Below are 17,282 nucleotides of genomic sequence, written 5' to 3'. Positions count from 1 at the left end.
TCCTGAAACTGGAGCCCCCAGGAGTGTCTTACTCTCACACCAGTCTGTACTCAGTCTCTAGCAATCTGTCAAAATCACCATTAAGTGTTCCCATCAGTTTATGAATTCAGAAATTCTGCTCCCAGCAAGCAGACCTCACTGTGATTCTCTATATTTGCCTGCTTCTCAAAATTTGGGGTAGCAGTTTGCCCTGCAACTTCAGCTTTCCATTGGACTTAAGAGAAGTCATGAATTTTCAGTTTGTTCAGCACTTTTTCTTATAAAAACAAGAGTGATGACTCTCAAGCTCTTCACATTTTGGAACTGAAACTAGAAGCAGCAGAACATTCTGACATGAATTATTTAAAAGGGTCATTGTTGACTCTAGAGACATTTTAATATTGCTGCATCAAAAGATAAAAACACTCTCCTTTCTTCTCGTGTGATATATGCCATGTACACCTCTGAGCTCACCACTAACTTCAACTCTACCTTATCCCTAACTTCCCATTTCAGATGGTAGGGAATGGGGTTCGAGGATGTGAAAAGGGGTCCCTGTTTTACCCATTATTTGATGATTAAAAAGCTGAAAATAATCTATCACAAAATGGCCTCAGTAAAGTGGCTGCATCAGACATCATTTAGCCTGGAAAACTGGTATGCAGAAAGGCTTAAATTTAACTTTTTGAATCCAGTAATTTTTATTTATTTATTTATTTATTTGAGACAGAGTCTAGCTCCATCACCCAGGCTGGAGTGCAGTGGCGTGATCTCAGCTCATTGCAAGCTCCACCTCCCGGGTTCACGCCATTCTCCTGCCTCAGCCTCCTGAGGAGCTGGGATTACAGGCGCCCGCCACCACGCCCGGCTAATTTTTTGTATTTTTAGTAGAGACGGGGTTTCACCGTGTTAGCCAGGATGGTCTCGATCTCCTGACCTCATGATCCACCCACCTCAGCCTCCCAAAGTGCTGGGATTACAGGCAGGAGCCACTGCGCCTAGCCCTGAATCCAGTATTTTTTAATGGAAACATGAGTTGGTTGAGATACTGAGTTCCTGCCTTCTCCATCCTAATCCCAAATTTCCAATCTCCTTCCCCCTTTACCATTTAATCTCCTGAGCCCAGCTCCTCTCCAGCCTGAAGAGTGTGTCTGTCAAGACTTTAACTGTGAACAAAACACTATTACTTGAGCCTTATCCTGGAGCAAATGTGTGTGGTCTCACCAATGAACATCAGATAAGTCCCTTGGCACGGATTTCTTTTTCTTTTTAAAAATGTCATCATAAAGGTTACTCAGACCTATTGAGCATTTACTATGACCAGAAATTGTAATACTTGCTTTCCATATAGTTTATCTCACTTATTCCTATTACTCTTTGAAGTCAGAATTCTAGCTATGAGCCAGAGAAAATAAGTGACCTGCCTAAGGTCATCCAGTTGGTTTATGGTGAAGACAGGATGCAAACTGAAATTTGTCTGTGATTTAAGTTCGGTGCTTTCCCTAGTCTCCTCCTCTGAGAGGCAGAACATAAGCATGTAATAGATACCACTAGGGTTCTTGTTTCTACCTTGGGAACAGCTGTTTGCAAGTCCAAATCAGGCAGCTAATCTAGCAGTTAGCCCAGATACAGCCCTGAGGCACCCCAGTAGCTGTAACTCCCAGAAGGCAGGAACCTTCCATTCACTAGTGAGTCCCCAAGACAGTGGCCCAAGTGAAGCCAAAATGTTTGTTGGAAATATGAGTGAATAAAAAAGTAATTTCATGAACATATGAATGAATACATGAATGAATGAAGCAACACCCAGTATAATGATTAATGCAACAGGAAGATGCCTTTCCAAGCATCACAAGGTCCTGGGATCTTCAGTGACTATAAGTGTCAGTGGGGCAGGGACCATATTGGTTTTATTCATCACTCTCCTACCAGGTAAATTAGCACATTCCTGGCACACTGTAAATGTTCAATACGCTTTTGTTCTTTTTGATGGACTGACTTATCAGAGGCAGCTCTTTCAAGAACAAGTAGCCCTGTGCTCTGGAGAATGATTTACCATGGTTCTCCTCCTCAGCCTGTGGCCTTTTCTGGATAACTCCCATCTTACTCCCCTCTACTTCCTCTTCCCAGAATACGCAAATTTATTATTACAGGCACCACTCTTCACCCCACATCTGATTCTTCCCTCTCTCTGCTGAATGTACAAGTAAAGCAAAGAAATACTGTGTAGGACCTATTGGAATTAGAATCCTGCTCTGTCACCATTGGAAAGGATTTAGGGATCATCTCCCTTCAGAGGTGAGAATAAGAAAGTGCAAGTGAGTAATCCAAGGTCACCCAGTTGCTCACCAGACAGAAAGACCCAGAGCCCACCTCTCCTGCCTGTTAGTCCAGTGCTCGGGTGGCCCATGAGTTCATGTTGGCCCTGTCAGACCAAAGACAGTAATGAATATTAAACCCAGAATGCACCATAGTATCAGGCCTTTTTTGTTTTTGTTTTCTATTAGTAACACATGCAGAAGAGGCAACCACTAAAACCCCAACATCAGAGGCTCACCATCCCCACCTTCTGGCCCACCACTGGCAATGAACCCAAGCACAGGTCACTGCGGTCTCGTGAAAGAAAACTGATGTGGGGGGTTGGGTGGGCTTCAGGGTGTTTATTGCCATCTCCCCCTCCAACACCTGAAAAGCTAAGTTACGGTGTGAAGTCAGAAAATGTGGAATCTGCAACCCTGTCTTTAAAAAAAAAAAAAAAAAAAACTCGTAGAACTTGGACTTTAATCATAAAGATTTTACCAAAGCATATTTTTTAAAGGCTGTGAAATATTATGCAACGTTTGCATGGTTTAATTATGAGTTTAGAAAAGCCTAGCACAACTTTTTCACTACAGTAAAACATGACAGAGCATGAATCATGGCATAATACTTTATGCTTAGTGTGGCTTTAGACACGGGGTTAGAGGTGTGAGGCTGTCTACACAACAAGGCATGAATTACTGTACCGCAGTTCACACCCTGGGGGGCTTTATGATAATTCTGAAACCTCTTTTGTTTGCTTTTAAAATGATTAAAATATTGGAGTACTCTATATTCACTTAGTAAACGTGTGTATCTAGTATATACGCATGACTTATACAAAATATCTAAGTATATGGTATTTTTTTTCATTTGGAGTAAAATACCTGCAGTAGCATGGGAATATTGAACAGTCTGCTATTTCTGTTTGCCTTTAGTTATTGGAAACACTGTTAGCTATAAGATTACACAGGAGCTTCAGCCAAGGTTGAACATTTATTTTCTGCTGAGTTTAAAATGGACTAGCTCTTTTGTTTCTTGCCACCTCTTTAAATCTTCTAAAATTTGGAATAAAATGAAGACCTTTCTTTAATAATAGATTTCAAAGATTCCAAGTTAAACTATTTGCCCAGGAACTACCAGGTTTTTTAAACTTAAAAAATCAGTTATTTTCATGCACACACAAAAAAGAAAGAAATGAATCAGTATGAGGGAGGGAGGGAGGCTGTCAGAATACTGGGGAGGAAGATTTGGGTCTCCAAATGTCTGATTCTGTTATCCACTGTGGCAGCTTCAAAGAGATAAAGAGAAAAGCAAATTTGAACTGCTGGAAATGAAAAGCCCCTGTAGGAAGCAGATCTGAATCTGAATATTTTATAATGAGTAGAAATAGCTCATTTCTTTATGTCCTGACCTATACAAAACTTATACCCAGTATTGGAAAGAAGTCTCCTCTTCCTACACTGCTACTTGCAGGATCATGAAGCTCTGGCTGTGAAGACCCTTGGGAGTTATGGTAGTTCACTGTTATCTTTGTCCACAAAGGTGGGACATAAAGAGAAAATTAATGTTTAACTCCAAAGAAATTAAAACTCTTCTAGTGGGACAGTGTCCAATTTAAATTTCCTTACACATTTGCCTAAGAATAGAGCTGGTTTTCCTCCTCCTTTTCATCTGCAAACAGTATGATGCTTTTGAAAATTAAGACTCCTTTGAACACTGGAGTCACATTGACAAAATCCATTCTGTCTAAATCTTTTGAAGTCAGACTTTTGTCTCTTTCCTATCCCAGGCCTCTTATAATGGCAATCTATAAAATACCTGCTAAAAACTCTGACTTTTAAAAGTTGCAAACTTGAAGTCCTGAAAAGGAACAGAAGGCCTGGGTTGATAGGGCCAGTTCTACTGCTGGGTTTGTGAACTAGTCATTAGACCTCATTGCCAGTTTCCCAGCCAGACCTTCTTTCCTGTCATCCTTGGGAGAGAATTCGCCTTAATATAAAACATTTACCAGCCCATGGAATACTTTTTGCCCAAAGGTAAAGGTATTAAAAAAAAAAAAGCCCCAAACTCCACATTCTTACCCAACACAGCTAGGTGATCCCGAGTTTATAAAATGTTTCTGATGATGATAATTCTAGTTATTGGCAAAGCTGAAATCATCTCAGCAGTCATGAGATACTTGAAGTTCTCAAGTGCTGCAGTTCAACAGTCTGGACATTAACGCTCCTACCTTGAAAGTGTAATCCATTTCTCTCATCATTGTTAGCATGATTAAATAAAACCTTTGGAAGGGATAGGTATCAGGTGAAAATCTCCAAGAATCCAGTCTCTTTTGGAGGGAAATAATCCAACAGAGGCAGATACTCGGACTTGAATAGGCTTATTAAACCCCGGTACATAGGCCACATACATGTATATGACATATTTGAACAAAGGCCACTCGTTTCTTATTAAAAGACATTTTTTAAATCCCACCCCACTTTACATATAATTGATCTTTCTGATTCTCTTCAGATACAAGGCAGATCCAGCCATCCCCACCGTGGTCCTATGATCAGTCCTACCAGTACCTGGGATCCATTGCCTCTCCTTCTGTGCACCCAGCAACGCCCATTTCACCTGGACGTGCCAGCGGCATGACAACCCTCTCTGCAGAACTTTCCAGTCGACTCTCAAGTAAGTCACTTGAAAACACATTCTTTGCAGCTGAGCTAAGGTGGAAGGTCCAGGAGACTAGAGGTGCATGAAGGAGTTGGCAGAACATTATTAAAAATTGAGTAAAACATGGTTTAAAGACAGGGTGACCTATCTCTACTCTGAGTCCCATGCCCATGCACTGATTTTCTTGGATACTTAAGAGTCAGAGATTGTGGATATGAAGGCAGAAGTGGCTTGGAGAAGTAGGTTCCTTAGACATTCTAAAGTTGTTCACATTTAGCAAGAAAGGATGGTGACTGAAGGGTTAAGAACAATATAAAAAGCCAAAGTAGTCAACTTTTAGGACTCATTATTCCAAATGAATTCTGGACTGATGGGACTGGTCCATGTGGTGGTGGTAAATTTTCACAGATCACATGGACAGCACATGGGGGTACATGTGGAATGGGAAGTAAATACAGCCACCCCTCGGTATCCATGGAGGACTGGTTCCAGGACCCCCCATGGATACCAAAATCCATGGATGCTCAAGTCCCTCATATAAAATGGTATATTTATATATAACATATATATCCTGCCATATATTTAAATCATTCCTAGATTACTCATAATACCTAATAAAATGTAAATGCTACGTAAATACTTGTTTTACTGTATTGTTTAGGGAATGACAAGGAGAAAAGTCTGTATATGTCTAATACAGACACAACCATCCTTTTTTAAAATAATATTTTTGATCTATGGTTGGTTAAACAGATGCAGAACTCACGGATATAGAGAATCAACTGTATACCCCAAATGAGACATTTCCAACTAAGTGCTGTTCATATAGAGGCTAGAGGAACAGAGTGAAAAACTCAGGTGTCATGGTTAGCATAATTGTTGTTAATATGAGCTCATTAAGTATTAGTCATTTAACCTATGAGCCCTTTGGGCTTGGCACTCACCTTTGCTCGTGGGCAGGGAAATCAGAGTTACAGAGAAAAATTCCTTTGTTGAAGGCAAAAGAAGAAACTTAGTGTTTGGGGCTTTGAAATTGGAGCTGCACCAAACTGTGAAGATGCTTCAGAGAACTTCAGTGTTATGATGCCTGCAAACACCCTTGCATGTGTGTTTGGGGGAGGGGGTGGGTCTTGCCTTTCAGCTCTTGGGATCAGATTATAGCAGATTAGGGGACAGGCACAGGGGCAGTGGAGTCATGTCTGCCATTTTAAATGTTGTGTAATGTTGTGTTTTCCAGACAGTTGTGATTACTTCAGGTTTCACCAGATGCCTTAGCTGCTTCTTAGAGCTTCACAACAGTAGTACTATTGACATTTGGGGCCAAATAATCCTTTGTTGGGGGAGTCTGTCCTGAGCATTGGAGAATATTTAGCAGCATCCTCGGCCTCTAGATGCCAATAGTATCCCGCTCACCCCAGTTAGGACAATAAAAAATGTTTCCAGACATTGACAAATGTCCCAAGGGGCAAAACTGCCCCCAGGTGAGAACCACTGCCTTCCAGTATTCTTGGGTGCTACAGTAAATAGGAAAGCCAACTTCAGTGCTCGGTTTTCACATTACTTTTGGCCATTAATGCCAGTGTTTTCATGGTACATGCTGCTCTAAGGCATTGAGAGAGTAGCACAGGTATCATGGCATCTTGTTTAGCTTGTGGTTTCTAGAAGCTTATCCCTCAAGAACAAAGGCACTTGTCAGCTTTTACTGATTCTTCTCAGTGCACCCCTCTGCCCACTGGCTGTGGTCTTCATCTGAAATAATGCCTGTTCTCCTTCGAATGTTCCTGCTGTAGGCCTGTCCTTTGGAATTTATTACGTAAGTCTTCTGACTTGGTCATCACCCAAGAGCAGCACCTTATAGTCCAAGAACCCTGGGGGCCAACTCCTCCAGCTGACTGGTGCTCAGGTGGCGGGTGACTTTTTAAATAAAAGGGTGAGTAACGTGCACTGCAAAGTCCCATATCACAGTTACATTTGTGAATACCCTGGACTTCAATCACCCAAGGCGTAAGGGAGAACATTTTATGGCATGGGAGTGTGAAGCAGATAAAAACCATGTCCCATTTCAGAACCCAAGAATGATTCTTTTCTTCTTGGAGGGAGGACAGAATTCCAGATGAGCTTTCACAGTGGCATAGAACAGTATGGGAGACTGCTCTTCAATTTGGCAGAACTCCCTCTGAGAAATCAAGCCTGGAGCACAGGCCTGAAAAGTGTTGTCATAAACCTGGAGGCAGGAGGGGGGTGGAATACATAAAAGGAAAGTGGCTGCCTGGCCGACAGCTTTGAGAACCTGACACTGCTCTGTGGCTGCTTTGCCTTTTAATCCAGCCCGACAGCTTTGTGCTCTGCCCCTCTTCCCGGCCCCAGCCCCACCTGGGCTTCCTTCTGCACTGGGGACTTGGACTCTGTCTGTCTCTCTCTCTATCCTTTGCAGACAGACTCCACACCTTGTCTGAAAAGAGTTGTCATCTAGAGGTTTACTTTTCTTTTTTTTTTCTTTTTCAAAAAAAAATTAATGTTTAGCTGCCAACCTGGGCGACAGACAGCATGCATTAATCTGAGTCATGCAAAAGCTCCTTTTAAGGCAGCCATTACCTGCTCAGGTTGTTTAATCCTCTGGGGGCAGTGGGAGGGGCCCTGGAGCGAGGCTGCTTTCATCCATGTCAAGCTGGAGAGCGAAGACTTGAGCCGTCATGGCAAATATTTAGCCCCATCAATGGGAAAACACTTGCAGCCAAAATACCTGGACCTCCTAAGCCCCAGATTTCCTACTCTTAAAAACTCCCTGTGAATATCAGGGGTCCCCAACTCCTCCCCCCTGCTGCTGAATCAGGGGACACCAGGCCAGCCAAAAGGACAGAAGAGCTATGGCTGGATGGGTGAATTGTGCAGACTGATGGGTCTGAGTAAGGGATCTGAGACAAGACACAAAGATGAAAACCAACATTTGAACACAGCATTTGAATCTGAGCACATCTAGAGGGTCTAAGGTATTTTATTATCAAAATGTGTGTAAAAAAGATAGTTTGACCAAATGGATGGTCTTTTGTAGTATGATGTTGCTCATGTATACACAGAAGGATCACAGGCAGCATTTCAGCTCTTTCCTTTGGATGTTCTGCCCACAAGTGAAAGAACTATTTTCCCCCAACAGCTGAGACCATAACATCATTCCAGTACTTATGTCCATGACAAATCACGGACTCACTCCGGATTCCAGTAACTTGGTACCATCACCACATTACCATGTAATAGTTGGAACCTACCGGCAGAGCATGTCCAGACATTGCTGTAAAACAGGGTGACCTTTCATTCATTTTCCAGTGGATTCACCTTTTTGTCTCAGGGCAAATGAAGCAAGAGGAATAATGGGCAGAGTCATTTATTTGTGTCCAGAGTATTGCATCAGATGACAACAAACTGACTGTATTTGCCTAATGCTTTTCCTCCTGTCCCAGCTTCTCCGTAGACTCTATAAATCTAAATGGAAAAATGGAGTAAAGCTTCCTGTTAACTCTCAAACATGTCACAGCTCTCCATGTCAGCAAAAACAAGTGACACAAGGCTTGCTCACAGATGGCCCCAACAAGCGGGCAGGGATGAACCCTGTGGAATGAGGTGTGGCCTGGCTCAAGAATTGACTAGAGCGTGGCCAAGGAAGGGCAGCCTCAGAACCACTGTCCGTTTACAACTTTTTCCCTGCCCACATGTCTGCCTGGCTTTGAAAAGATTAACAGGAGTATTTGAAAGTCAGACTCCTGGTTTCCTCATTAGTGAAGGGATCTGCTACAGACTTGGGCTGTTTCTATAAACTTTAATTACCTCTCTGATGAGGAGTGTATCCCCTCATCACACTCACCCCAAAGGTACAGAGGAGTTCATTTTTAAAAATGTGTTAGGGCAATAAAAGACCATTAGAGGGAGGGAGGATGGGGTGTGGAAGAGACGAGCAAGCGAGAGAAAGAGAGAGGGAGAGAGAAAAAAAAAAACACACTAGCTCTCCCTGCTAGAATAATAGGCTTGAAATATGAGGAAGTTGATCAACTGCCGATGCCTTCCAAAAACAGATTAATCCACCTTGGTAGCTTTCCTTTCAGAGCAAGCTTTTGGCTCTGTCAACTTTCTCTATCAGCCTGAACTCAAAAGGACACAGGCCACATGCCATCCAAGCTTAAGAGTTATTTTGTGTGTTGATCTGAGAACTCCACATTTTAAAACAAGGAATTCATGTTTCTACCGTTTGTTGCTGTCTGTGGATTTGCTGATATAAAGAGGAGAGTCCTAGCCTGGTCATTTAATGAATAATTCTGAGGAACGTGAACTACTCCAGGGTGCCCTCCTACATCTGCAGTGGTGGTTCTCAGCTGGGGTGACTTTGCTTCCCTCACCCCACCCTCAGGATATCTGGCAATGTCTGGAGACATTCTGAGTTGTCACAAGAGGGGAGGGGGATGCTACTAGCATCTACTGGGTAAAGTAGAGATGCTGCCAAACATCCTACAATGAGTAAGACAGCCTCCCTCCACCCCAGCAAATCATGATCTGGCCCAAAATGTCAACAGTGTCACAGTTGAGAAACTCTGATCTTCAGACATAGGAAACCCTGCCTAGTACACAAATCCTCCGTAGTTCCCAAGGGCGGCCTGTAGGTAAGAAAAATGCAGACAGAGCCAGTGAACCACAGGACAGCCCTAAAGCCAGTTGGTGAAACTGTAAATGCATAATCCTAACAAAATAATGCACAGTCGTAACAAAGTGAGTTTTAGAGACAAAGCTTTACAACTTCTGGTAAAATGTCCTCATGTGCAAAAAACAGAGTAGATAAATCAAGGTCCTACATCTACTTGTGTTGACAAACCAGTGAAGTGTGTAATAGAGAATACCAGGTGAACTCAAGGCCATACTGCTTCTAAAATTGTGGAACTAGTATAAAGGTAGATCTGGAGAGGAGGAGTGGTAATGATATTCCCTGACATTCGCTCAACAGTTGCTACTGAGCCATACATTCACTTAAATACTAGGAAATTATCAACTTTTCAACTGTTAAAGGCCTGTGAAAATGGCAGTTTTCTATCATTCAACCTAAATACTATGTGTAATGTATTATTATGTATTAATAGTGTTAGGATATATATTATGTATAACATATTGTGTCAGTAACATATTTATGCATCCATTAATTATTATATAGTGTCAAATTATCATTTGTTATATTAATATCACAGATTAGGTTTATATTATTATTGGTATATTAATATATTGATCAAATAGAGGGTCAGCAAACTTTTTTCTGTAAGGGGCCAGAGAATAAATATTTTAGGGCTGGGTGCAGTGGTTCATGCCTGTAATCCCAGCACTTTGGGAGGCTGAGGCAGGTGGATAACTTGAGGTCAGGAGTTCAAGACCTGCCTGGCCAACGTAGTGAAATCTTGTCTCTACTAAAAATACAAAAATTGGCCAGGCCTGGTGGCGGGCGCCTGTAATCCCAGCTACTCAAGAGGCTGAGGCACGAGAACTGCTTGAGCCCAGGAGGTGGTGGGTGCAGTGAGCCAAGATCACACCACTGCACTCCAGCCTTGGTGACAGAGTGAGACTCTGTCTCAAAAAAAAAGAATAAATATTTGCTCTGTGGCCCCTGCAGTCTCTATACTGACCACTTGACTTTACAGCAGTGGCTCTAAAGCAGCCATAGGCAGTACATGAAAGAATGAGTAAGGATGTGTTCCAAAGTATGGATGGACACTGAAGTTTGAACTTCCTGTCATTTTAACAGGTCAGGAAGTATTGTTTTTTGCATTTTCAACCATTTAAAAAAAGTAAAACGCATTCTTACCTACTGGGACATGCAACAATTGGTGGCAGCCAGATTTGGCTGGCAGGCTGCAGTGTGCCAACCCTGGGATTATATCAACATTTTATATATGTTATACATATTATAGTATATACTATTGCATATTACATCTATACTATACCTACTATATTATGCTATACTACATCATTTCATATGTCATATTACATTACATGATATTCTATATTACTGTATTATATTACTGTACATTATACCATCCCTCCGGGCAGTAGCATTCTCCTGGTCTCCGTCCTGCTGGGCATAGCATCCTGGGTGACCTCATCTTTTTTGGGTGGCAGATTCTGGGTAGAAACCCTCTCCCTGGGCAGTAGCATCCTGGGTGTCCCCCATCCTTCCAGGCCTAGCATCCTGGGTGGCCCCCATCCTTCCAGGCCTAGCATCCTGGGTGGCCCCCCTCCTCTCGGAGATGGCATCCTGGGTGGTCCCTGTCCTCCCGGGTGGTGGCATCCTGGGTGGTCTCTGTCCTCCCAGGCGTAGCATCTTGAGTGGTCCCCCTCCTCTCGGAGGTGGCATCCTGAGTGGTCCCCATCTTCTTGGGAGGTGGCATCCTGGGTGCTCTCCATCCTCCCAGATGGTAGCATCCTGGGTGATCCCTGTCTTCTCAGGAGGTGGCATCCTGGGTGGTCGCCATCCTTCTGGGCATAGCATCCTGGGTGGTCCCCATACTCCTGGGAGGTGACATGCTGGGTGATCCCCGTCATCTCAGCAGGTGGCATCCTGGGTGGTCCCTGTCCCCCTGGGTATAGCATCCTGGGTGACCGTCGTCCTCTTGGGAGGTAGCATTCTGGGTGGTCTGCGTCTCCCCAGCAGTAGCATCCTGGGTGGCTTCCCATCCTCCTAGGCGGTATCATCCTGGGTAGCCCCCGGGGGCAGAGGGAAGAGCTGTGGCCTCCGCAACCCCCCACTCACACTCCCGCTCCGTTCTCTTGCCCTCACCGCAGCGGCACCCGACCTCACGGCCTTCAGCGACCCGCGCCAGTTCCCCGCGCTGCCCTCCATCTCTGACCCCCGCATGCACTACCCAGGCGCCTTCACCTACTCCCCGACGCCGGTCACCTCGGGCATCGGCATCGGCATGTCGGCCATGGGCTCGGCCACGCGCTACCACACCTACCTGCCGCCGCCCTACCCTGGCTCGTCGCAAGCGCAGGGCGGCCCATTCCAAGCCAGCTCGCCCTCCTACCACCTGTACTACGGCGCTTCGGCCGGCTCCTACCAGTTCTCCATGGTGGGCGGCGAACGCTCGCCGCCGCGCATCCTGCCACCCTGCACCAACGCCTCCACCGGCTCCGCGCTGCTCAACCCCAGCCTCCCGAACCAGAGCGACGTGGTGGAGGCCGAGGGCAGCCACAGCAACTCCCCCACCAACATGGCGCCCGCCGCGCGCCTGGAGGAGGCCGTGTGGAGGCCCTACTGAGGTGCCAGGCCCGGCCCGGCTCGGCCCCGCGGAGCGTCGCCTCCTCCTCCGGGCGCCCTGGCCTCCTGTTCTCGACAAGCCTGGCGGGGCCCCGGGCCCAGCCACAATCCTGGGGCCGAGGCCGCCCGACGGCCAGACGGCCAGGATCTCGCTGTAGGTCAGGCCCGCGCAGCCTCCGGCCCCCGGAAGCCCACGCCCCCGCCGTCCGCCGGCGCCCGGGTCCTCGCGGAGGTGTCCGAGCTGACGCACCTCGAGGGTGTCCACCTGCCCCAGCACCCAGGGGACGCGCTGCAAAGCAAACAGGAAGATTCCCGGAGGGAAACTGTGAATGCTTCTGATTTAGCAATGCTGTGAATAAAAAGAAAGATTTTATACCCTTGACTTAACTTTTTAACCAAGTTGTTTATTCCAAAGAGTGTGGAATTTTGGTTGGGGTGGGGGGAGAGGGGAGATGCAACTCGCCCTGTTTGGCATCTAATTCTTGTTTTTAATTTTTCCGCACCTTATCAATTGCAAAATGCGTATTTGCATTTGGGTGGTTTTTATTTTTATATACGTATATATAAATATATATAAATTGAGCTTGCTTCTTTCTTGCTTTGACCATGGAAAGAAATATGATTCCCTTTTCTGTTAAGTTTTATTTAACTTTTCTTTTGGACTTTTGGGTAGTTGTTTTTTTTGAGAAACGGCTACAGCTTTGGGTCATTTTTAACTACTGTATTCCCACAAGGAATCCCCAGATATTTATGTATCTTGATGTTCAGACATTTATGTGTTGATACTTTTTTAATTATTTAAATGTACTTATATTAAGAAAAATATCAAGTACTACATTTTTTTTTTTATTCTTGATAGTAGCCAAAGTTAAATGTATCACATTGAAGAAGGCTAGAAAAAAAGGATGAGTAATGTGATCACTTGGTTATCCAGAAGTATTGTTTACATTAAACTCCCTTTCATGTTAATCAAACAAGTGGGTAGCTCACGCAGCAATGTCTTTAATAGGAGTTTTAGACACTGAGGGTCACTCTAAGGATCAGAAGTATGGAATTTTCTGCCAGGCTCAACAAGAGTCTCATATCTAACTTCCTCCTTAAAACAGAGAAGGTCAATCTAGTTCCAGAGGGTTGAGGCAGGTGCCAGTAATTACATCTTTGGAGAGGATTCGATTTCTGTCTGGGGATTTGCTCACCCCAAGGTCATCTGATAATTTCACAGATGCTGTGTAAGAGAACACAGCCAAAGTAAACTGTGTAGGGGAGCCACATTTCCATAGGAACCAAATCAATGAATTTAGGGGCTACGATTGTAGCAATTTAGGGGCCCACCAGAGGCAGGCCTCAAGGAGTCAATTTCCCTCTGTGTGCCTCAGTGGAGACAAGTGGGAAAACATGGTCCCACCTGTGCAAGACCCCCTGTCCCATGCTGCTCACTCAACATCTTTGTGTTGCTTTCACCAGGCTGAGACCCTACCCTATGGGGTATGTGGACTTTTACCTGTGCACCAGTGTGACAGGAAAGATTCATGTCACTGCTGTCCGTGGCTACAATTCAAAGGTATCCAATGTCACTGTAAATTTTATGGCACTATTTTTATTGGAGGATTTGGTCAGAATGCAGTTGTTGTACAACTCATAAATCCTAACTGCTGATTTTGACATATGTGTGCTCCAAATGATCTGGTGGTTATTTAACGTACCTCTTAAAATTCGTTGCAACAATTTCAGGTCAACTCTGAAGAGTATTTGAAAGCAGGACTTCAGAACAGTGTTTGATTTTTATTTTATAAATTTAAGCATTCAAATTAGACAAATCTTTGGCTGCAGGCAGCAAAAAACAGCTGGACTTATTTAAAACAACTTGTTTTTGAGTTTTCTTATATATATATTGATTATTTGTTTTACACACATGCAGTAGCACTTTGCTAAGAGTTAAAGAGTAAAGCAGCTTATGTTGTCAGGTCGTTCTTATCTAGAGAAGAGCTAGAGCAGATCTCGGAGAAACTCGGAATATATTCACTTTCATTTTCCACAGGATTCCCTCCACAACTCAGTTCCATCTATTATTCCATATTACATTTCTGCAGCTAAATTACCACAAAATGTCAGCAAATGTAAAAATTTAATTCCTGAAAAGGACCATTAGCCCATTTCCCCCAAATTGAACGTAAATGTTCTTTTCAGCACATGTTGCCATGTCTGACCTGCAAAAATCCTGGAGAAAAATGAAGGAAAAAATTATGTTTTTCAGTTTAATTCTGTTACCTGAAGATATTCCAACTCAAAACCAGCCTCACGCTCTGATTAGATAATCTTTCACGTTGAACCTTTACTCTCAAAGCCATGTGTGGAGAGGGCTTGTCACTATTGTAGGCTCACTGATTTGGTCATTTAGAGTTTCACAGACTCTTACCAGCATATATAGTATTTAATTGTTTCAAAAAAAAAAACTAGACCTTAGTTGTTTTGGAGATAGGTCTCACACCACACATTTTGTGTGTGTGTGTGTGTGTGTGTGTGTGTGTGTGAAAAATTGCATTCATTGACTTCAGGTAGATTAAGGTATCTTTTTATTCATTGCCCTCAGGAAAGTTAAGGTATCAATGAGACCCTCAGGCCACCCATATAATAACTGCATGTGTCTGGTCCAGGAGAAGTATTGAATAAGCCATTTCTACTGCTTACTCATGTCCCTATTTATGGTTTCAACATGGACACATATTTCAGTTCTGTTTTTCTCACTATCTGAAAATACATTTCCCTCCATCTCTTCCCCCCAATATCTCCCTCTTTTTCTCTCTTCCTCTATCTTCCAAATCCCACTTTCTCTCTCCTCATTTTCCCATGTTCTCTTAAGGAGATAGCACATACCCCCACCCAGTACCAAATTTCAGAACACAAGAAGGTCCAGTTCTTCCCCCTTCACATAAAGGAACATGGTGAGTCAGCCTTTCTCCTGTTTATGGGTTTCTTCCAGCAGAGCAGAGACATTGCCAACCATCTTGGATCTGCTTGCTATCCAAACGCAGCAACAAAAGCTTTCCTGGGCAATCACAATCAGTGAGTAAATAGACAGCCTTTCTGCTGCCTCGGGTTTCTGTGCAGATAAACAGAAATGCTCTGACTGGAAAGGAAATGAATGGTTCCACTCAAATGTCCTGCAATTTAGGATTGCAGATTTCTGCCTTGAAATACCTGTTTCCTTGGGACATTCCGTCCTGGTGATTTTTATTTTTGTTGGTTTTTATTTTGGGGGGGAATGACATGTTTGGGTCTTTTATACATGAAAATTTGTTTGACAATGATCTCACAAAACATTTTTTACATCTGAACAAAATGCCTTTTTGTTTACCCTAGTGTATACATTTGTTTTGGGATTTTTGTGTGTTTGTTGGGAATTTTGTTTTTAGCCAGGTCAGTATTGATGAGGCTGATCGTTTGGCTCTTTTTTTTTTCTTCCAGAAGAGTTGCATCAACAAAGTTAATTGTATTTATGTATGTAAATAGATTAAGCTTCATTATAAAGTATTGTTAATGCCTATAACTTTTTTTTCAATTTTTTGTGTGTGTTTCTAAGGACTTTTTCTTAGGTTTGCTAAATACTGTAGGGAAAAAAAATGCTTCTTTCTACTTTGTTTATTTTAGACTTTAAAATGAGCTACTTCTTATTCACTTTTGTAAACAGCTAATAGCATGGTTCCAATTTTTTTTAAGTTCACTTTTTTTGTTCTAGGGGGAATGAATGTGCAAAAAAAGAAAAAGAACTGTTGGTTATTTGTGTTACTCTGGATGTATAAAAATCAACGGAAAAAAATAAACTTTCAAGTTGAAATGACGGTATAACACATCTATTGAAAAAGCAACGGGCAATTATTGGGTTTAGTAACAAAACATCCTGAAAATTCGTGCATGGGCTTCTTTCTCCCTGGTACAAATGTATCAAACGCTTCCTAAAGGGGAACTGTCAAGCTCGTGTCTTCAGCCAGATGACATGAGAGAATACCCCAGAAACCCCTCTCCCAGGTGTTTCTAGATAGCACAGGAGAGCAGGCACTCCACTGTACACAGTCCATGGTACCCAGTCGAGTGGGCCACCTCCCCTCTCCTGAGAGCATTCATCGTGCCCAGCCTGTGCAGGGCAGCTGGACTGCTGCTGTTCAGGAGCCACCAGAGCCTTCCTCTCTTTGTACCACAGTTTCTTCTGTAAATCCAGTGTTCTAATCAGTGTGAATGGCAAATAAACAGTTGGACAACTACATACACCATATCCAATTGGTTTTGTCTTTCTCTGAGATGGAGGGCTGGGAAACCGAGTAAAGCCCACTGCACACACACTAGAAAGATAACTCCGGTGAAAAGCTTCAGGCTGAAGCTATGCCCTTACCCCCAGTACTCCCAGCACACCCTGGCTTCTGAAGGCACAACGGCCTGGAAAAGGCACAGGCTCCCAGGGTTGCTTCTCTGCATATGAAAGAGCACTGAAGCATGTTTTTTGTTTTTTGTTTTTTTTTGAGACGGAGTCTCGCTCTGTTGCCCAAGCTGGAGTGCAGTGGCCGGATCTCAGCTCACTGCAAGCTCCGCCTCCTGGGTTTACACCATTCTCCTGCCTCAGCCTCCTGAGTAGCTGGGACTGCAGGCGCCCGCCACGTCGCCCGGCTAGATTTTTTTGTATTTTTTAGTAGAGACGGGGTTTCACCATGTTAGCCAGGATGGTTTCGATCTCCTGACCTCGTGATCCGCCCGTCTCGGCCTCCCAAAGTGCTGGGATTACAGGCTTGAGCCACTGCGCCCGGCCTGAAGCATGTTTTAAAAAATAATAACAATAAAGAAACTAAAAAGAGTTACATGAGACTAGCACACACAAAGTGGAAAGAGTGTATGTTCAACCCAAGACCAGGCATCTTCATCTGCCTTCATTGCTGTACATTACAGGAGTCAGGCTTAGATAGTGGTTGGGAGTTTTTTAAAAGAAATGCTTCTCTCACCGCCACCCCTGTGCAAAGTATCTTTAATATTTCAGTCTCAAGACTCTGGGTTCAACTCAAGGTATCTTCCC

At 43.7% G+C, this 17,282-nt stretch overlaps 1 protein-coding gene across 5 annotated transcripts in view; it reads left to right on the top strand.

Annotated features, from left to right (window-relative positions):
• RUNX1 (RUNX family transcription factor 1) overlaps positions 1-16,493 on the top strand; it is a 262,810-nt gene extending 246,317 nt beyond the window's left edge. For all 5 annotated transcript variants that reach the window (XM_033232410.1, XM_033232411.1, XM_033232406.1 and 2 more), the window contains 2 exons: positions 4,792-4,953; positions 11,749-16,493. In XM_033232410.1, the coding sequence (XP_033088301.1) occupies positions 4,792-4,953; positions 11,749-12,224 (638 nt within the window). In that variant the 3' untranslated portion in view covers positions 12,225-16,493. The remainder of the gene's footprint in view (positions 1-4,791; positions 4,954-11,748) is intronic.
• The last annotated feature ends 789 nt before the right edge of the window (positions 16,494-17,282 follow it).

This window comes from Trachypithecus francoisi, unplaced genomic scaffold (genome assembly GCF_009764315.1).
Source record: "Trachypithecus francoisi isolate TF-2019V2 unplaced genomic scaffold, Tfra_2.0 Lachesis_group14, whole genome shotgun sequence".
NCBI classification, from domain to species: Eukaryota; Metazoa; Chordata; class Mammalia; order Primates; family Cercopithecidae; genus Trachypithecus; species Trachypithecus francoisi.
Note: the sequence above shows the minus strand (reverse complement) of the source record. Positions and strands in the feature narration are given on the sequence as shown.